Source organism: Clarias gariepinus, chromosome 15, assembly GCF_024256425.1.
Source record: "Clarias gariepinus isolate MV-2021 ecotype Netherlands chromosome 15, CGAR_prim_01v2, whole genome shotgun sequence".
In the NCBI taxonomy this organism is placed as follows: domain Eukaryota; kingdom Metazoa; phylum Chordata; class Actinopteri; order Siluriformes; family Clariidae; genus Clarias; species Clarias gariepinus.
Genome location: NC_071114.1, coordinates 2,364,165 through 2,386,793, shown reverse-complemented (window position 1 = coordinate 2,386,793; position 22,629 = coordinate 2,364,165). Strand labels below are relative to the sequence as shown.

The 22,629-nt window shown below is 40.2% G+C and overlaps 2 protein-coding genes across 3 annotated transcripts in view; both read right to left on the bottom strand.

Moving 5' to 3' along the window:
• Positions 1-9,327, bottom strand: part of LOC128542749 (NACHT, LRR and PYD domains-containing protein 12-like) — a 131,063-nt gene extending 121,736 nt beyond the window's left edge. The window contains exons 1-4 of the mRNA XM_053512727.1: positions 9,018-9,327; positions 8,422-8,538; positions 8,120-8,174; positions 7,019-7,223 (exon numbers count right to left, since the gene is read on the bottom strand). Of these exons, the coding sequence (XP_053368702.1) occupies positions 7,019-7,223; positions 8,120-8,174; positions 8,422-8,538; positions 9,018-9,070 (430 nt within the window). The 5' untranslated portion in view covers positions 9,071-9,327. The remainder of the gene's footprint in view (positions 1-7,018; positions 7,224-8,119; positions 8,175-8,421; positions 8,539-9,017) is intronic.
• Positions 9,328-15,603: 6,276 nt separating this feature from the next.
• Positions 15,604-22,629, bottom strand: part of mapk8ip1b (mitogen-activated protein kinase 8 interacting protein 1b) — a 35,804-nt gene continuing 28,778 nt past the window's right edge. For both annotated transcript variants that reach the window (XM_053513909.1, XM_053513908.1), the window contains exons 10-12: positions 22,385-22,455; positions 17,958-18,056; positions 15,604-17,809 (exon numbers count right to left, since the gene is read on the bottom strand). In XM_053513909.1, coding sequence (XP_053369884.1) covers positions 17,737-17,809; positions 17,958-18,056; positions 22,385-22,455 — 243 coding nt within the window. In that variant the 3' untranslated portion in view covers positions 15,604-17,736. The remainder of the gene's footprint in view (positions 17,810-17,957; positions 18,057-22,384; positions 22,456-22,629) is intronic.

Below are 22,629 nucleotides of genomic sequence, written 5' to 3'. Positions count from 1 at the left end.
AAACCCCACAACCGCCAGGTTGCCACTGTTGGGCCCTTGAGCGCGGCCCTTAACCCTCAACTGCTCAGATGTGTAATAAGATAAAAATCGCTCTGGATAAGAGCGTCTGCCAAATGCCCAAATGTAAATGTAAATCTAAGTATGTTATAACTGATCCACCAGAAATGCAACAAAACACAAACATATACTTTTACAAAGCGGCGCTTTCACTTTACAAAAGGCAACGTTTTGTGTGAGGAATCAGAGTGTGTGTGTGTACACAGCTAAGACATTAACAGGAGTTCTGGTGAAACCTGGTGTCACCTGAACCAATTGAAATGACTATTTTTTAATCCCTGAAATCCCCAGTGAAAAAAAATACACTTTGATGTATTACAAATATATTGAAATCCTTGATAGTACACTGCAAATATACTAACAAAAAGTTGTACCATCAGTTAATATATAAAAAGTATAGTAACATCGTGCTTTTTACCAAATTTGGAATTAAACTTTAAACATACTTCAAAATAATTGTATTATAGTACACTTTCCAAAATATATATTATTGGAAAATATACTTTAAGTGAAAAGTTGGTGAAAAAAGGTTTAAGTGAAAAAATATGCTCAAAATAATCATTGTAGAGTGACACAAAAAACGGGAACTTTTTTAAAATCCAATAAAACTAGAAGTGATAAAAGAAATAAATTTTATTCATAGTAATTGAAACCTAAAACTTGCCATTTACAAAACATTGATGGAATTGATCATTTTTAAAAAATTACGTCCTTCAGTATGGAACTCCAAAGTGTTCAAAATTAAATAAATAAATAGGACATGATGAAATAAATAACTCTATGAATAAATAAGACACATCTATGTAATATGAGAATGATATTGTGAAATAATGAAACATATTTTGAAAAAAAGCTTATTATTGTGAAATATATTGCACTCTGCAAATTATTTTTCCCAATAACAGAGATTATTGCAGAGGCATTTTATTTAATTCATGCTGTTTTTATTTAAAAATGTCATTTTTTTTTTAAAGTCAGTTTTTATTTCAAAATCCTGTTTTTCACGATGGCCTATTTATTTCATAATGCGACTTTTCAGCAGAATGAGTCGTTCTGTCAATCAAGACCAATAGGGCGGAGCCAGCTGTGTGATTGGTTGCTTCTTTATTCAGACGTAAGTAATAGCGCATGAAGTATCGAGTTAGGTCTAATGGTGCAATACGTATTCTATGCAGTAGGTGGCAGTACAGTGTCTACTGGTAAATTATCCCTCTCTATCTGATCTGCTAAAATAAGAAGAACTGGCTGAAGTTCACACCAGTCCGCCATCTGCCGTGACTTTTGAATTAGCACACAACTTACTAGTATAAAAATATAACTCAATACAGAAATAAATGCTTTTTAAGTATATTATTTAAAGTATCACTGAACATACACTACTGTTTAAAAGTTTGGGGTCACTTTCTAACTCCATGATGGTTCCTGATGTTTATTTCTTTCTACATTGTAAAGGAATGCTGAAGACATCTAAAAAATGCATTAATCTCCTTTGAACAGTTAATGGTGAGATGTTTCTGCTACTTCTGCTCTGTAAAGACTTCATAACACCTCTAATCTCAGGTGCTGTTAATTGGTCATTTTTCAGGCTGATAACTCTAAATGAACTTCTCGTCTGAGACAGAGGTAGGTTTTGGTCTCGCCCTCCTGGGACGGCCTTCATGAGAGACAGTTTCATTATGGTGCTTGACGGATTTTACAAATGCACTCGACAATACTGTTCTTGCAAGAACTATTACAGAAAGGCTGACCTCTGTGTCTTACAATAACAACTAACTGTTGTTTTTCTTGTTTTTCTCGTAATTACCTAATCCCATATGTGTTATTTTATAGTTTTGAAATCCCCAGTATTGTTGTAGAATGTAGAAAATAAATTACTAAACAAAATAAAGAAATTTGCAAGTGACCCCAAACTTTTGAACGGTAGTGTATATTTGTAAAACAAAGGAAAGAACATTAAGACAAACAACATATAAAACTATAAAGACAATATTTTAGCAGGTCAGGGAGGATCACCTTGATGCAGTCAGTGTAAGATACACCACTCAGTGTATCAGCAAGCAAGTATACACCAATCAGTGTAAGCTGTAAGTGCAGCAGGTCAGTGATGATGAACCAGTGCCTGCTGATGATGACCAACACCTCTCCCCTTCTCTACCAGAGTGAAAATGATGCCAATCAAACTGAACAGGTCATCTGGAATAAAATCAGTAGCAGCATCAGCTCATGCTAGTAATTATTATTGTAGTCAATATTATTTCAAAATAATATTTTCTCAGCTTTATTTTAAATTTAATATTGTCAACAATAATAATTAAAATGAGTAACTAGTTTACTAGCCCGAGCTAATGCTGATTTTATTCCAGTTTATCTGTTCAGTTGATTTTCACTTGGCTCGGGTACAGAAGGGGAGAGGTGCTGGTCATCATCATCACTGACCCTGAGGTTGCTGGATCCAGACTCTCTGTCCCTGACCGTAATGTTAGAGCTGTCAGAGCCTGTGGAACTGTAATTTCCCCTCACGCAAAAGGCAGAATCTGTTAATTTGAAGAATTTCACAGCATCTGCTTTTAAAGCTTTTTCTTCTTGTCGTGTAAATTTTCAGCTTCACCTTTTCTTTTTGTTTAAATTTTCATCCATGGCAATTATTCATTCTTTGCTGTATCGAGAAATGATCCATATCTCTCCCTCTGTAAATTAAAAGTGAAAGGGGGCGTGGTTTCAGAACACGTATGGAATAGGATTACAATACATTCACATGCACACAAACTGTGCCGCTTTGTGCCGGATAGCCGGGAAAAAAGAGCTCAGAGCCAACAATAGCGTTCAGCACAAAAACCTTTATCAGCCTTTTCAGCATCACAAAATTATAATACAAAACATACAGTAAAAGTAAAGAAAAGGGTAAAACAATAGGGCGTTCCAGGGGGAGGGGGTGCAGCACATCTGAGCTCCTGCTCTGTTCTCTCCTCCTCACGCGCACACACACCTCCTCACACGCACACTTCCTCAGCGGACACGCGCAGCGACTCATAAAGGGCAACATACTGTACATACATGATGTGATATACAACATAGTTTTGGTCGTTACAAAACACACGCTCTTTATTGGCGGCGCCCGTACGATTAACGCACTCATCTATCTGTGTAAAAAGAGATGCAATATTATAGTTTCCGTCATTTTTAAAATAAATTTACGTACTGACTGGGCCACCACATTGACCAGCGGCCCACTGGGAGAACGCCCGGGGCTCCAGACGGCCAGTCCGCCACTGAGCCTAGCACGTTACTGCTAGCTGTAGCGGCGGTCTGTGGAGCAGGTATTCAGAGAAACTAATTGATGTTAAAGGATCAGCCAATAGGCGCGCAGGTCCAACCCACTGGCGCTGATTGACAGAACGACTTATTCTGCTAAAAAGTCACATTATGAAATAAATAGGCCATCGTGAAAAACGGGATTTTTAAATAAAAACTGACTTTGAAAAAATGACATTTTTAAATAAAAACAGCATGAATTAAATAAAATGCCTCTGCAATAATCTCTGGTATTGGGAAAAATAATTTGCAGATTGCAATATATTTCACAATAATAAGCTTTTTTTTCAAAATATGTTCCATTATTTTACAATATCATTCTCATATTACATAGATATGTTAGAAGTTAGAAGTTATTTATTTTATCATGTCCTATTTATTTATTTAATTTTGAACACTTTGGAGTTCCGTACTTTAGATGGCATCCTCCTGTACGAATACTACCAATACGCATTTCAAAAATTCCTGTTATTCTGTGTCACCTTGTACAAATGTATAGAAAGAATACATTAGAATAAAAATGTTAATATACGGTAGTCTCTGTATATTTTCAGTTAAATTTAAATTTACTTATTAATGTGCACGGTCTCAAACTCATTTTTGTGCGCTGAAAATCACTTTTGCCCGTTTAAAATCATTTATGTTTGCTCTCTCTCTCTCTTCTGCGCGCTCGCTGTCATAAAGCTACACTAGCACAAACTACAGCAGTGTTTTAACTCTACAACTGTTCCAGCCAACCAGAGACTAGAATCGGCGCCACACCAGCCAATTAGAAACTGGAGGCGGGCAGATTCGGACTGTCTGTTTGACTCTATTTGGCTCCCCAGTCCTCCGCTACTAGTTTGAATTAATAGCTGGAAGCTGCATCATTGCGTGCGTTAGTTCGTATCGTTATTATTTTATTTTCATAAGGTAAATTTCATGTTTTTTTAAAAGTAGTTTAAGATTAACTACATAGTCTAAACTATAGAATGTATTGTCTAACGTGTTAGTGCTGAATCTTATGTACTTTGCTTCTGGTATAATGGCTCCGTAGCTCTCGGCCTGTTTTCAGTCTCTGTGTAACAGAATCAACACACCAGGTTTAAACTAATACTGTACCTGTATACTCTAATACTAATGTCTGTCTGTGTTCACACAACTGTTTACATTTTAGTTTGTGTGTTTGTGAGACAACCTGACATTTTCCGTTTGTTTGTTTGTTTGTTTGTTTGTTTGTTTGTGCAATACAAAATTATACAAATGAAATCTGTTGAAATCATGAATAAAATCTGCTGCATAATAAATGATGTAATGTGTTTCAAAAACATGTTAAAGTGTAGAAAATGCATTCAGTAAATGGTCCTAAACTAATGGTCCAAATGTTAGTGTACTGGTAACACATTATTATAATACATTAGTATAGAAGACTGTGTGTACTGTATGATATAATAAAGTATATTTGTATTAAATGTACTTTTTTAGTATTTGAAATTGGCCAGATGTATAACAGCATGCTACTGCTGCAATAAGAATATATTCATGGAATATTACGGGTGTATTTGTAACACAGTAAAAACTTACTGTAATGTACTTACAGTGGTGTGAAAAACTATTTGCCCCCTTCCTGATTTCTTATTTTTTTGCATGTTTGTCACACTTAAATGTTTCTGCTCATCAAAAACCGTTAACTATTAGTTAAAGATAACATAATTGAACACAAAATGCAGTTTTTAAATGAAGGTTTACGATATTAAGGGAGAAAAAAAAATCCAAATCTACATGGCCCTGTGTGAAAAATTGATTGCCCCCTTGTTAAAAAATAACTTACTGTAACTGTGGTTTATCACACCTGAGTTCAATTTCTGTAGTCACCCCCAGGCCTGATTACTGCCACACCTGTTTCAATCAAGAAATCACTTAAATAGGAGCTACCTGACACAGAGAAGTAGACCAAAAGCACCTCAAAAGCTAGACATCATGCCAAGATCCAAAGAAATTCAGGAACAAATGAGAACAAAAGTAATTGAGATCTATCAGTCTGGTAAAGGTTATAAAGCCATTTCTAAAGCTTTGGGACTCCAGCGAACCACAGTGAGAGCCATTATCCACAAATGGCAAAAACATGGAACAGTGGTGAACCTTCCCAGGAGTGGCCGGCCGACCAAAATTACCCCAAGAGCGCAGAGACAACTCATCCGAGAGGCCACAAAAGACCCCAGGACAACATCTAAAGAACTGCAGGCCTCACTTGCCTCAATTAAGGTCAGTGTTCACGACTCCACCATAAGAAAGAGACTGGGCAAAAACGGCCTGCATGGCAGATTTCCAAGGCGCAAACCACTTTTAAGCAAAAAGAACATTAAGGCTCGTCTCAATTTTGCTTAAAAAACATCTTAATGATTGCCAAGACTTTTGGGAAAATACCCTGTGGGCCGACGAGACAAAAGTTGAACTTTTTGGAAGGTGCGTGTCCCGTTACATCTGGCGTAAAAGTAACACAGCAGTTCAGAAAAAGAACATCATACCAACAGTAAAATATGGTGGTGGTAGTGTGATGGTCTGGGGTTGTTTTGCTGCTTCAGGACCTGGAAGGCTTGCTGTGATAGATGGAACCATGAATTCTACTGTCTACCAAAAAATCCTGAAGGAGAATGTCCGGCCATCTGTTCGTCAACTCAAGCTGAAGCGATCTTGGGTGCTGCAGCAGGACAATGACCCAAAACACACCAGCAAATCCACCTCTGAATGGCTGAAGAAAAACAAAATTAAGACTTTGGAGTGGCCTAGTCAAAGTCCTGACCTGAATCCTATTGAGATGTTGTGGCATGACTTTAAAAAGGCGGTTCATGCTAGAAAACCCTCTAATGAAGCTGAATTACAACAATTCTGCAAAGATGAGTGGGCCAAAATTCCTCCAGAGCTCTGTAAAAGACTCGTTGCAAGTTATCGCAAACACTTGATTGCAGTTATTGCTGCTAAGGGTGGCCCAACCAGTTATTAGGTTCAGGGGGCAATTACTTTTTCACACAGGGCCATGTAGGTTTGGATTTTTTTTTTCTACCTAAATAATAAAAACCATCATTTAAAAACTGCATTTTGTGTTTACTTGTGTTATCTTTGACTAATAGTTAAATGTGTTTGATGATCAGAAAAATTTTGTGTGACAAACATGCAAAAGAATAAGAAATCAGGAAGGAGCAAATAGTTTTTCACACCACTGTATAATAAATTAAATATATACTTACAGACAGTCAGGTCTGTACATTATGTACTTGTCTGCTCGTGACCTGAACTTGAGCTCACCTGAACCCGCTCAACCCAACGCCATGTTCATGGGTCAACCTGCACATCACTAGCACTTTTTTTTTTACATTCAATTACAGTCTTCAGAAGAACGTGTCATACTTAGCAACTGGGTCAGCCCCGCCTCCTCACCTTCCTTAGCTCAGAGTTGCTCTGAGATTTGGCCTTAATCACTCTTAAGCTAGGACTCCTGGGTAGAAGTTTTTAAGCTTTTTAAGTTAGGAGCTCTCTGAGAGGATTCTTATAAGCTTTCTGAATACGGCACCAGACTAAAATCGAGCTGATAAATAAGTGTTAATATCTAAAACACCTCCTCTCTCTAAAGTGAACCTGATGGAATAAAGTCGTGACTCAGAGCTCTTACGGTTCTGCAGTGTGTTGGCGAGATCTGTGTGCTTCATGTTCTTCAGGACGTGCAGTGTGATCTTCAGCGCTCCCTCTCTGACACTGTGCAGATCCTCCTCATCCTCCACCTCCCTCTCAGTGCATGCTGGGTAATCTGGACTCAGGAGCTTCCTAAACCTCTTCAGCTCATTCTTTATCAGAGTGATGACTTTGTGTTCCAGCTCCTGGTTAAAAACACACAGTAACCGGTCTAAACATTATAGTCTTACACACTGAGAGGTACTTTAAATGTTATGAATAGTTGAAAAGACTACAGTAACTCTACAAAAAGATTTTATCTGAGTACATTAAAGGTGAATCCCAATTCTACCCCTTACCCCTACACTTAGCCCTACCCCTCCGTTTGGCGCGTTCACGTGAAGGGGTAGGGGTGTCTCAATTCTCTTTTGGTTGGAGGGGTAGGGCTAAGGGGAAGGGCCAGATAGCCCTCGAAACGAAGATTTTTCGGGACCTCACTTTAAGCGAAGGGCTAACGAAATTTTCAAGATGGCCGCTCACTCGAGCAAGCAGACCCGTAAATTTAACGATTTTTTGCCATTAATAAGGATTTTTATGACAAGTTTTTATTATATATATATTAATTTTAGTCTTGTGTTTGTGTTTATGGTGATGTTTTGTAAAAGAAACGTTTGCAAAAAAACCGCTAAAGTTTGCTAGCGGATACGCCGATTGCGCAATATTACAAAAATATATTTTTATGTCATATACACTTTACTACATGCTACAAACAAATATGAAAGTTCAGTAGCACAGCAGTTTGCCGAGCTTTTGATAACGCATTGTTTGTTTTGCTTACGGCCATATATGTGTACATGTAAATGAACGGATACGTATGATGACGTATAACAGTGTTGTAGTGGTGTCCCATTTCTTAGGGGAAATATTTTAACCCTTCCCCTTTCCACTTCGTTTTAAGGGACAAGGGGAAGGGGCGAGGGGAAGGGGTAGGGGAAGGGGTAAGGGGTAGAATTGGGATTGGGCTTAAGTCACATCAATAAATCTCTAAATCAATAGATCAACCTCCTCACACACAAGTAAAAGAAATTAAAAAGACACACACCTTGAATATGGACTCTAACTGATTTCTGCTGACGTTTGATTTCCTCTTTTCTGGTCTGTGAACGAACAAAACACATCATGTAATCAAGTATTTATTCACAGCACAGAGTCTCCAGCTCAGGGACTGCAGGCTGAACTGAACTCTTAAAGCAGTTTTTCTCACTGCCAGTCTGAGAGCTGCAGCACTGCACACTTTAGTGTTTTACTGCTTTAACACCTGATAAAGCTCATGAAGGGCTTCAGAATGAGACGAGTGAGTTTGATCAGGTGGAACACTGCTGTACAACACCTCACTGTACTGACCTCACATCAGGAGAACTGTCTCTGTCTCTGAAGAGTAGTGGAGGTCCCATTGACCTGTCACTCTTCATGGACACACAGCTGGGTTCTGGTGAGTCTGATCTCTTTCCCTCCATCATTCTAGAATTACAACAGAAATATGAGTAAGTTATAAAGTAATAATTTACATAATTAATACTCTGCTGTTTCAGCATCGTTAAACAATGTGTTCATCATTAAACACCAATAATTTCATCTGTTTAATTCAGCTACAGTCTGCACACTTATTCAAACAGGACACACACTTCACACCTCAGTAATCACACTGATGTCAGGAGGCCCAATCACAGCTAACTGACTCAGCTGAGTCTTAAAGCCTGTAGAGTCACTGACTCAGAGCTCTGCTGCTCTTATGCTACACATTACACAGTCCTTTTACTCTTCTCTCAGTCAATGATTTCTCTAAACTGTTCTCAGATCAGATCAGTAATATATTCACTGCTATTAAACACCTTAAACCAAAGTGTAGTTCCTCTGTTAACTAGTGAGTGTTTAGAGATACAGATCTGTTCCCATGAGACGGTGTGTGTTTATTGCTGGTGAATGTAAAAGTCACTCACCTCTCGTCTTTCTTTAAGTCCTGTTTTCCAGACACACTCATGTTGGAGGTCATGTCTCCTTCTCCAGATTACAACAGGACACACGTTTACTTCACTCCAACATCGGTGTGTTAAATCAAACCCCTGTATCAGCACAGAGTTCACTTACAGGAAATAGTCACAGGATCAAGTCCTAAAACCCTCTGTGTAGATTAAAACTTCAGGAAAGAATAATAAATAAACTCTTCTGCATCTAGTCGTAGTGTGTTAATAAATTACAGCTTGAGATTTAAATACTCACTGTGTGTTTTTCTCCTGAAACTTTTTAAAGCTGTTGTGTGTTAAAGTGAAAAGTGTTACTTTCACTACCTGGTTTAGTCTGCAGTGGGGGAGGGGCAGTGTGACGCAGACAGGTAATAAACACACCTGCACACAGACTTTCAGTAACACACACACATTGTGCTGTTTTTTCATTTTCTTTTTAAGTATTAACGGAGTGCCTGGATTTTGCCATGGAGGGGGTACAGTGATGTAGTGGCGTATTGGAAGTGGCGTCTAAACACATGTAGAGGAGACTGATTTAGGTTTCCAAACAGTGTGTGTACTTGTGAGGGTTGGCACCCTGTCCAGGGAGAACCTGCATCCAAACCCACATATAGATGAAGCAGAATAAAGAGGGAGCTGCTCACATATTACAGTGTTGCAAATGAAAACAGTCCTGATGTTCATGGAGCAGAAGTTTGCTAAGTGTGCACTTGGAGAAGGTAAACTGCTCTCCCTTTATGAACAGAGAAGTACAGGTAGTCCCCTACTTACAAATTAGTTCCATTCCAGGAGCACGTTTGTAAATCAGATTTGTTCGTAAGTGAGTCTTATACGAAAACATACAATATAAAGCATATTAATCCACTTGAATAAATCTGTCCCCTTTGCCAACACTGCCATCATGTGGCCGATAACTGCACGTAAGGAAATGAATCTCACAGTTAAATGTTGTCTTTGCCCCTTTAATCTTGAGAAGGAGAATCCATGACGGCATTTTGTTTCAGAGCGAATTTACCTTATAAGAAATAATGGAAACTTTAATGATTTGTTGCACAACCCGAAAATATTTATATAAAAATTATTAATAGAAAATAGAAATCACTGGAGACGGAGACAAGGAGGAGGGTTATTGTCAAGATTAGGAACAGATTGCAGAAGAACTTGTTCATGCTTTTATCATCTCTAGGTTGGACTACTGTAACGCCCTACTGTCTGGTTGTTCAACTAGGTGCATAAACAAGCATCGGTTAGTCCAGAATGCAGCAGCAAGAGTCGTCAATAAAACCAGAAAATACGATCACATCACACCTACCTTATCTCTACATCCACCCGTACATCTTACCCTATCACTTCATTGGCTCCCTGTAAAATTTCACATTGATTTTAAAATATGCTATTGATGTATAAAGCATTAAATGGTCTCACACCTCAGTATCTGAGTGAACTGCTAATATCTTACAATCTGCCACGACTACTTCGATTAAAGGATGCAGGCTGCTTGTCAGTATCGCGTATTATGAGGGGATTATAAGCAGGGGTGGAGCTTTTTCTTAGAAAACCCTACAGTTATGCAATAGTTTTCCAATTAATGTTCAGGACTCAGACACAGTCTTAGTCTTTAAGTCTAGAATGAAAAACTGCTTGGCTATTTATTTATCCAAGCATTTTTGTAAATAGATTAGCCTTAGGTAAAGGAGCAGATCTGGGGGACTCATGGACGTAGAGTATTATGGTGAACTGGTATGTTTAGATGCTGTCTTCCCCACTCTCATTGATCACTCAGGTTTGTTGATGGTGGAGTGATTGGTTCGTGTTTCCTTCTGGATCTTTCTTTTAGTTTTCAGTTACTTTTCTTTTCTTTCTCATGCTGGTGTCCCGCTTCTGGTTAGAGATCTCATCACATGGATCACAGACCACACAGCTCAGGAGCGACAGTGTGGTCTGTCTGGGATGTGCATGTTGACTGGGGATGGTTCCACTTTACCATGAAGACGATCCTGTCCTCGGCTGATGCAGACAGCTGTTCTCTGAGGACTCGTGACTGCAGTAACTCAATAGTTCAGGACTGGAATTTCCTACAGTCTACCTGAGACTTCAGTAACAAACTGGACTCCATATGAACTTCTCCACATCTCCTGTTATACTGAACTTCCAGCCTCCTAACACACAGTATGAGTGCAGATCAATCCCTGCTATCCGTTATCACCCAGATGAGGATGGGTTCCCTGTTCAGTCTGGTTCCTCTTAAGGTTCTTCCTATTACCATCTCAAAGTTTTCCCTTGCCACTGTCACCGTCACCCTTGTCTTGTTCATCAGGAACAATCTCATTATTATCTAAACACATTTTTTTTCTCACTCTTACACTCTATCCTAAACTTTCTTTTAATTTTGTGAAGCTGCTTTGAGACAATGACCAGCGTGATATAAATAAAATTTAATTGATTTGAATTGAATCCGTGCCAGTGTAAAGAGCCAGAGTTGTCCATAAAGGCATTTGAGAAAACATCTGAAGTTTGTGATGACACATTATACACACACACATTTACAGGATACACACGCGCAGACACAGTATATAGACACACACACACACACAACAATAGCGCGTGACTTTCCTCTGGACTTCATTGCTATGGTAACAGCAGCTCCACACTGCTGTGTACAGGCACCGCACATGCGCCACACAGAGGGCTTATAATTGTGTCACTCCTGCGGTGAAGTTTACTGTAAGGAGACAATATTCTAAAACTCTGATCAACAACCCATAGTCTTACCCGCCTGAGCCACCACATTTATTATTTCATTAATATCTAATATTATTTAATGCTTTAATGAAGCTGAAGGTCCCGTCTGCTTTGATCTCCCTGAGGCTCAGAGACCTGACCCATTATTAACCCGGAGGAACATCAGCGTCAGTGTTACAGAGCCGCGTTCTAAGTGCAGGGTTCAGCATCAGGGTTTATTATAGTACTTATGAAGGAGATTAAAGCTTCATGAAACGTTCACTACGCCACCCAACACTAACCTGCTCAGGAAAGTGCAGCTGTCTCTTCATGTCCTTACAACCACAATAGTTTAGCTAATGAGTTCATTTCACTCAAGTAAAGTGAGCAGCAAGTGAACAAACTTTTCCCTCTACAGTCCTGAAGGTGAGAATCACAGAGTGAGATATATGCCTAATGCCTGTGTGTGATCTTGTGTTCCTGTGACAGTTGGCTTTGCTTTGAGGACCACAGGAGATCACAGCTTCATCAGACTGAAGATCCCGGACCACCATGTTGCTCAAACTCAGCATTTTTACACTTTTACTCCTGATCTCGTCTCTGATTGGAGGAGCCCTGACCGCGCCCGTTATAGGTATGTGGACTAACAGTCTGATGATGGACTGAACACACTTTACATGCTGCTGGTATAAGCGGAGTGAAGTGTGTATGTTCTGTGTGTTGTAGAGAGACGGCTCATTAAAACACACCTCTGGAGCTGCTGTTTGACCCGGAGCCCGTTAAAGAGCACTTCACTCTGATGGATGGTGAGAATGTTCAGTCGTTTAATCCCTAATTAACTCTTACAGCCATGTTGTATGAGGAGACGTGACAGTAGGAGGCGTCAGAGGACATTTAGTCAGGAGTGAGACGATTCAGGACAAACTAAGGAATGATAATTAATCTTGTGTTCTGTTTCTCCTTTTTACAAGCACTGTTGTAATATTTAATGGAAATTGATTGATTTATTTTAAACCTGTGTTCTCTCTTGTCTGCATACATACTGAGGAATTTACAATATAAAATGTTTAATATAATCTCGTCCACCACTTGGGAAATCCAGCCATCTTCCTCATGCCTAAACAGGAAGTGCGGGTTCAGAGAGAGGTCGCGCGCTGGACGGATGATTCGGTGGAGATAAAAGACTATCAGAATGTTTCCCAACCAGAAGCTGTGGGTGGATAAAACCATCTGCGACGCTCTGAGATCTCGCAATGCTGCCTACAACACGGGACTGCACGGGAGATGCAATCTCACATCTCTTCCACATATCACTTACTTACCTGGACACTAGGAAAGGGAATTATGTTAAAATGCTCTTCATCGACTACAGCTCTGCATTTAATACCATAATTCCCTCCACACTCACCACCAAGCTGGAGTACCTGGGACTCAGCTCATTACTGTGTCAGTGGATCTCCAATTTTCTGACTGGCAGACCACAGGCAGTAAGGATGGGCGGACATGTCTCAGCCTCCCTCACTCTCAGCACTGGAGCCCCCCAGGGTTGTGTTCTAAGCCCCCTGCTGTACTCTCTGTACCCCCACGACTGCGTGTCCACTACCAACTCCACCGCCATCATCAAGTTTGCTGACGACACTGTCGTGGTCGGCCTGATCACCAACAATGATGAGACGGCCTACCTGGAGGAGATTGGAAATCTGGAGAACTGGTCAGGACATGCAGATCTAGTACAATCTTTTAACATCCATGGACACTATGGACACATTCACACACATCTACACTCACATCTACACTTACATGTTTATGTTTACATTCTGGACCATTGCACAAAGACACTTTAATAAGGCACCTTCGTAAGTCACTTTTTATGCACATTTGCACACCATCTTTCCTCGCCAAATTTCAATTAAAAAGAATTTTCTATGTACAATATATATTTCTATTTTTATGTACAGTATATTTCTTATTTATTTTTTATTTTTATCCCAGTTAAATTTAATTTTCTATCGTATTTCTTTTATTCATATTTATTAGTGGTGCTTGCAAAGCATCACTATTGTTATCTTGCAAAATTCTTCCGTACAAAAGTTTGGCGCGTAACTAGTCCCGCACCGTTTGTCATAGACCCATGACTGAGGTGTCAAATCGTGCGGCTTATACGGGAATGGGGTGCTATGACTTTTATAAGGGGTGGGCCCAAAAAATCCCATAGACTTAACATTGAGGCCAACTTTGACGGATTGTAGCGCAGAGAGTGAAATTTGTAGAAACGTCAGATTTACCACATTTGAAGAGGATTGCAGCCTGTGTCAGATGATACCCCGCACAGGGGAATAAGTTCAACCCCCGGGGCAAGAGAGGTCCCCAAAGTTGCCCCATAGAATTTGAATGGGGATTTTGGCGACTTTGCCCATTGACTTATAATGGGAATTTTAAAAAATTACTAGTGCCGCACCGTTCGTCGTAGACCCATGAATGAGGTGTCAACCCGTGCGGCTTATTCGGAAGTAGGTTGCTTTGACTGTTTGAAGGGGGGAGACTTAACACTAACAACAACTTTGACTGAGTCCCGCACCGTTCGTCGTAGACCCACGAATGAGGTGTCAAACTGTGCGGCTTATTCGGGAGTAGGGTGCTCTGACTGTTTGAAGGGGTGGGTGGTTAATTGCCCCCGCAGGGGGCAATTAACCACCCACAGACTTTACATTGAGACCAACTTTGACCGAGTACCATGAGTGAGGTGTCGAACTGTGCGGCCCATTTTCGGGAACAGGGTGCTGTGACTTTTCTGAGGGGTGGGTGGTTAATTGCCCCCGCAGGGGGCAATTAACCGCCCACAGACTTAACACTGAGAACAACTTTGACTGAGTCTTGCACCGTTCGTCGTGGACCCATGAATGAGGTGTCAAACCGTGCGGCTTATTCGGGAGTAGGGTGCTCTGACTGTTTGAAGGGGTGGGTGGTTAATTGCCCCCGCAGGGGGCAATTAACCACCCACAGACTTAACATTGAGACCAACTTTGACTGAGTCCCATGAGTGAGGTGTCAAACCGTGCGGCCCATCTTCGGGAACGGGGTGCTGTGACTTTTCTAAGGGGTGGGTGGTTAATTGCCCCGCAGGGCAATTAACCACCTACAGATTTAACATTGATTTAACTGTGGATCTGACTGTCGTAGAGACACTCTTTTGCATTTATCATCATGCTCATGAGCCACGCCCCCTAGCACCCTCATTAGCATGCTGTTAGCATGATGCTAACGCGATTAGCATTTTGCTAGCATGATGCTAACAAAATTAGCATGTCTCTAGCTTTATGCTAATTTCATCAGCACATCGCTAGCATGATGCTAACGCTATTAGCATGTCGCTAGCATTATGCTAACTTTTCGCTAATCACATGTATAGAATGGTCCTAGCATCATGCTAGTGTAATTAGCACGATGTTTAGCTGATTAGCATGGTGCTAGCTTGATGCTAGCTGTATTAGCATGTTGCTATCAAGATCCCATTGTCGTAGAGATATGGAGGGTCAGAGTTTCGCCACGGCAAGCACCACTCACATTTTCTTTAGGAAATGTACCTCTCTAGTTTCTTATTATAAGTTTAAAATCTCTTTTTAAGGTCACTGGCGGTCGTACAAGCATTTCATTGCATATCGTACTGTGTATGACTGTGTATTTGAAGTGATTAAGTGAAGTCCTGAAGGTGAAGGTCAGAATGAAAGGTGAGGGTTTGTGATTTTACTTGTAGACAAAATCCAACTCATTAAACACAGTTAACATCGTCACGTCTTACTGCTGTTTAAGAGAAAAGTCAGAGAGCAGAGAAAGCCTTCACTTTGTTTAATTCCAGAATAGAGTTTACTTTTCACAAAGTATATTCACAATTTACAAAATGACTTCTTACACTGAGTTCAGGAGACTGTAGCTCCTACAGGTTCGGAGGGATTTCATGAAGCATGGTTAAAAACGAAAGGAAACACTTCTCTTCCTGGTGAGAAAAAGTTTACAGAAGGATACGCTTCTGCGAGAGATAACGGAAATGACGCTGTTAGCATCGTGACGTCACTCTGATATAATCTCTTAGCCCTTGTAACATCAGAGACAGGATTTAGACCCGTCCCGAAACACTCTGGTCTGACGCGGCACGGCTCGCCATCAGCAACCTGAACACACATTCACTGGGGTCGAGAACTCAACCATGAAAAAGGCACTGTTAGGAAATAAACTCATGACCCTTACTGTGAAATGTGCTTCTCAGCTCAGTGTCCATTCCCTTCACATAAGAAAGTAGTTCTGATTAATTATATTATTTAACATCCTGCTCTAATTTAATATTATTAAAAAAAAACTTAAAACAGGCACCAGTTTAGCTCTGTGTAAGCTCCCTGGGTCTCTCTCTCACTCTCTCTCTCAAACACACACACACACACACACACACACACACACACACACACACGCATGAAATCTGAACAGCTCTCTTCTTCTTCCTGTGTTCGACTCTCACACTCTCTCTCTCGTTCTCTATGACGCTGATGCTGTCGACGGTCAGGGGACGTCTGGAGTCTCTCCCAGGGTACAAGTCAGGACACACACAGGGACAGGGTGCGAGTCCATCGCAGGGAACAATCACACACACACACACAGCCGTATCCTTGCTGACCCTGCACTCTGACCACAGCTTCCTAACTGTGTGAAAAATCTATTTCACTTGAAAATCGTTTCAAGGTACATGTAACAAATAAAAAAGATCTCTTAATCTTAAAACTCATCTAAGTTAAGTCCTGACTTAGTGAGAAACAGGTGCAGATGATGAGAGATGATCAGGTGGTGATTAGTAACTGCTGATGCTGAATGCTGAGGGGTTGGAACAGACGAGAGGGGAAATGAGGTCGCTGCTGAGGTTGTTACATAAACAATCAGTTTATAAATTGTGTCTTTAGACACTTTGCAGCCTGTCTGTCACAGTGCAACATTTATTCCTGTTTCTTTTATTTAATCTACATCAATTAATTTCATTTCATATGAAGAAATGAGAGGGGGGGGGTCAAGACTTTTGCACAGTACTATATAACAGCAGGAAAGTGCATCCGAACTACTGAACACCTTGACAAAGCAGCCTGAGGGACGTGTGTGTGTGTGTGTGTGTGTGTGTTTGTTACACACTGCTTAAACTGGCACTTGCTTTATGTGTTAACAGACCACAACAGAATAAAAGGAGAAATTTATAATTAATTATTAAATTAAGTAGAAAATGAGCGAGTGTCCAGTCCAGGACAGCATCACTCGCTCTTACTGAGAGGACCGAGTCTGTTCTTATGTCCCGCGGTGCAGAACTTCCTTATGTCAAACTGCACACGTTCAGGATTTTCACTCTAAAATGATTCAGTTTGTGTTTGTCTCCAGATCGCCGTGACATCGGGATGAACGCTGACGTCCACTCAGTCCCCAGGATTCTGTAGATTACTGTACGCTTCAGAAACGACTCAGACATCAAGTTTCTCCGCTGCTTAACCGCTGCCTTGTGAACCAATCAGTCGTCATCCTTCGACATTCTGAAGCTTGAGGCCAGACAGCTGGACGATGGTGTAGAGCAGGTTGATTTCCTAAAATAGTCTATTATTAGTTTCATGGTTGTTTATTTTGCAGTGGGAAAAAAAACTTCTTCACTAATGATCTTCTTGGACAAAATGTCTATGGCATCATTATTAGCAGTGAGGTACAAAGCAAGGTGTTGTACTCCCGAGGTTAGTCTGCTGTGATCACAGAGATCTTCTAAACCTCTGGGGCTTAAAGACAGGGTTAGGTTTCAGTCTCATGTGAGTGAGTGATATGAATTCCAAACCAAAACTCAGCTCTTCTTCTTCTCTTCTGTTGTTATAAAATCCATGAAGTGAGTGATGCGTTCTCTCCTCTGAGTTTCTGTCCCTCTGCACATCTGTACACGGATCTCTGAGCGGCGGCGGTGAGTTTATTCCAGATAGATGTCTTCTGTAGGGCAGGAAAACTCCACAAACTCTTTATAATACAGCTGGAACGCTTTCCTGTGAGAGACGACAACATACAGTAGAGCAGTGATGGGTACGAGTGTTAACGTATGGTGCAGATATATCCTCAAATAAACTGCAAAATCATATGCATCATCCAACAGAAACACTACACACACACACACACACACACACACACACACACCCCACAGCCTCCGCAAGGGTCTTAGTGGGGTTTTCAGACACGAACACATGGCAGGCGAATCTCTGGTCCGCAGGGTGTTTCGTGATGAAGCCAAAGTATCTGCAACAAAGACGAGAACATGAAGTCAGCAGAGGTGTCAAGTAACAAAGTACAAATACTTCGTTCCCTTACTTAAGTAGAAATTTTGGGTATCTATACTTTACTGGAGTAATTATTTTTCAGCCGACTTTTTACTTCTACTCCTTACATTTTCACGCAATTATCCGTACTTTCTACTCCTTACATTTTAAAAATAGCATCGTTACTCCTATTTTATTTCAGCTTGTCATTCTAATAACAAACAAAAAAAAAACCATCCGGATAAATGTGTGTGAATTTGATTGTGGTTGGATGAGAAGAATAAACATACCATTCCGACACCCTATTGGTTGGTACACCTGCACATGACGTCACATCACACACTCCAGCAAGGACGTTTAAATGAAGTAGCATTTTCGGTTGATAATACCCCTATATCACCTACGCGGTTTCGCGCAGTGGCCGTAAGTAGGGTTCATCATGATTCATGTGTAATTTTTTTTGCCGGTCCTTGCGGAAGCTTGCAGACCTTGCAGAACTTCGCAGAACATTAGCGGAACGCCGGCGGGTAATTGCAGCAGCTCACGGTGCCTAACATCGCATCTCACCGTGAGTAAAAGCAAATAGGTGAGATAGGAGTATAAGGTTGTGATCAGTAGACAAAGATGTCTGTGATAGAGACTCAAGATTCGAGCGAAATGTCACAACCAAGCACCAGCGAGGAAGGTAACAGGAATGATGTGTGTGTGTGTGTGTGCGTGTGTGTATACAGTGTGGTGAAAAACTATTTGCCCCCTTCCTGATTTCTTATTCTTTTGCATGTTTGTCACACAAAATGATTCTGATCATCAAACACATTTAACTATTAGTCAAAGATAACACAAGTAAACACAAAATGCAGTTTTTAAATGATTGTTTTTATTATTTTGGGAGAAAAAAAATCCAAACCTACATGGCCCTGTGTGGAAAAAGTGATTGCCCCCTAAACCTAATAACTGGTTGGGCCACCCTTAGCAGCAATAACTGCAATCAAGCGTTTGCGATAACTTGCAACGAGTCTTTTACAGCGCTCTGGAGGAATTTTGGCCCACTCATCTTTGCAGAATTGTTGTAATTCAGCTTTATTTGAGGGTTTTCTAGCATGAACCGCCTTTTTAAAGTCATGCCACAACATCTCAATAGGATTCAGGTCAGGACTTTGACTAGGCCACTCCAAAGTCTTCATTTTGTTTTTCTTCAGCCATTCAGAGGTGGATTTGCTGGTGTGATTTGGGTCATTGTCCTGCTGCAGCACCCAAGATCGCTTCAGCTTGAGTTGACGAACAGATGGCCGGACATTCTCCTTCAGGATTTTTTGGTAGACAGTAGAATTCATGGTTCCATCTATCACAGCAAGCCTTCCAGGTCCTGAAGCAGCAAAACAACCCCAGACCATCACACTACCACCACCATATTTTACTGTTGGTATGATGTTCTTTTTCTGAACTGCTGTGTTACTTTTACGCCAGATGTAACGAGACACGCACCTTCCAAAAAGTTCAACTTTTGTCTCGTCGGCCCACAGGGTATTTTCCCAAAAGTCTTGGCAATCATTAAGATGTTTTTTAAGCAAAATTGAGACGAGCCTTAATGTTCTTTTTGCTTAAAAGTGGTTTGCGCCTTGGAAATCTGCCATGCAGGCCGTTTTTGCCCAGTCTCTTTCTTATGGTGGGGTCGTGAACACTGACCTTAATTGAGGCAAGTGAGGCCTGCAGTTCTTTAGATGTTGTCCTGGGGTCTTTTGTGGCCTCTCGGGTGAGTTGTCTCTGCGCTCTTGGGGTAATTTTGGTCGGCCGGCCACTGCTGGGAAGGTTCACCACTGTTCCATGTTTTTGCCATTTGTGGATAATGGCTCTCACTGTGGTTCGCTGGAGTCCCAAAGCTTTAGAAATGGCTTTATAACCTTTACCAGACTGATAGATCTCAATTACTTTTGTTCTCATTTGTTCCTGAATTTCTTTGGATCTTGGCATGATGTCTAGCTTTTGAGGTGCTTTTGGTCTACTTCTCTGTGTCAGGTAGCTCCTATTTAAGTGATTTCTTGATTGAAACAGGTGTGGCAGTAATCAGGCCTGGGGGTGACTACAGAAATGAACTCAGGTGTGATAAACCACAGTTAAGTTATTTTTTAACAAGGGGGGCAATAACTTTTTCACACAGGGCCATGTAGGTTTGGATTTTATTTCTCCCTAAATAATAAAAACTATCATTTAAAAACTGCATTTTGTGTTCAATTATGTTATCTTTGACTAATAGTTAACGGTTTTTGATGAGCAGAAACATTTAAGTGTGACAAACATGCAAAAGAATAAAAAATCAGGAAGGGGGCAAATATATATATATATATATATATATATATATATATATATAAACTCAGCAAAAAAAGAAACGCCCCTTTTTCAGGACTGTGTATTTCAACAATAATGTTGTAAAAATCCAAATAACTTTACAGATCTTCATTGTAAAGGGTTTAAACAATGTTTTCCATGCATGTTCAATTAACCATAATCAATTAATTAACATGCACCTGTGGAATGGTCGTTAACCCACACTCACGCAAGAGAGAGTAATTAGACATTGTGCTGGCTGTATGTGTGTGTGTGTGTGTGTGTGTGAGAAACCACTTATTCACAAAAACACACACGCGCACAGAAATGAAGACGAGAGACACACACTCTGCTCTCCGGAGAAACTCTGTGGCAAATCTTTTCAGAGGTGAGGTGCTGGGTTTATTTGTTTGTTTGTTTTACTTTACACCAGTGATTCTGTTAGTTTGCGCTCACACGAGTGTCTTTAGCGATGTTTATTGCTTTTAGATAAAACAGTGTAGCGGGAGAGAGACGTTGATTTATGACCTCTGTTTACGGAAGTGTAGTCCAGTGCGGGAGATGCATTGTGGGTAAGACAGTCCGATGTGTGTGAACGCGAATGTGAGATTTAGGTTAGGGTATTGAGCCTGAGTTTTGTTCTTCAGTAGTTTTTTTTTGTTGGATTTAAGTGCAGGATCCACCCGAAAGTTTGTACTATAACCTGACAATGCAGCAAATAAAAGAACGGGCATCGACCAGTTTGTCCATCTCATCATTACACCAGCATGGATTAACGGGCTGTTACGCTGTCGCGAGCAACATTAAAATAAAGCGTAGAAGCTTTAATAATTTAGAACAGAACAACAGTCTTTCTGTTAATGTGTGTGTGAGTGTGTTTAAACGAGAGGAGAAAGTTTTAATGAGTAAGATGAGGAGGAGACAGGAGGGGCTGAAAGCAAGAGTCTCCACTTACTGTAGCCTCACACACACGCACACACACAGACACAGCGCCTGCACAGAGGGAAACGCTTATCTGCCAGGATTTATTTTTTACTTTTTTGAAAAGTAAAGTGCAGGTTAATTTGTTTTATTTTTACTTAATATTTTGTATTAATTATTTTTATCTATTTATTTTTTTGGGCTGTAGAACGAATAATTTAAGTTTCTATTATTTCTTATGGGAAAATTAAATTTGGTTTACGAGTGTTTTGTAATACAAGCCCACTTCCGAATTATGCTCTTAATCCGAGGTTCCACTATATATATATATATATATATATAATTTTTTTTTTTAATCTCTTGTATTAATCCTTAATTCTGACAGCACTAATGTTTATTGTAAACAACCACACAAGGGTAATTGTTACTAAGCCTGCCCTGGGTGCACTAATTTTCCTGTATGTTGCCCTCACAGATTCATGCAGCTAAGCTTGGATGTACATTTACATTCCAATAAAGGTTACCGATGACACGCCTCTGAAGTTTGACTTTTTGCACCATTAAAATACTGATAGGCAACTAGTTCTCATATCTTCTTCTCCATGAAACATGTTAATGCTCAGTAGTACACATATACGGGTCTTTAATGTATTTGCGTTATACTAAAATGCATTCTTTTTCAATTGCCATATACAGTATCCCAAATCACTATGGCTGTTAAAAAATACAACAAAACAACAACACATTTTTCTTTTTTTTTACGAAGTGTTAGTGCAGTATATAGGCCCGTGGCACAGCCTAAGCTTTTATCCTTAATGCTTTTCCCCCTCACGTTACTTTTAATTTTATACTTTAAGTAGTTTTGAAACCAGTACTTTTACACTTTTACTTGAGTAAAAAGCTTGAGTAACTACTTTAACTTCTAAAGAAGTCTTTTTTAAACCCTAGTATCTATACTTCTACTCAAGTAATGAATGTGAATACTTTTGACACCACTGGAATCAGTCAGTTCAGTCTTAAACTACACGTGGAAGTGTGTGAGGATCACATGTTTACACTTACTTGTTGTTTTTCGGGTGATAACCACAGAACGAGATGTTCTTCAGCTGGAAGAAGTGACTGCCCTGACTACTCTGCACACACACACACACACACACACACACAGGAAGTCACACACAACTCAACTGTAACGTTTAAAAGGATGATTAAAAGGATAAAAGTGTGTTATTTGCAGTATTGAGGGATGTTGGATGAAGATCTGTCTATGTGGAGTGTAGACGTGTGTGTTCATGTCTATGTTAATAAAA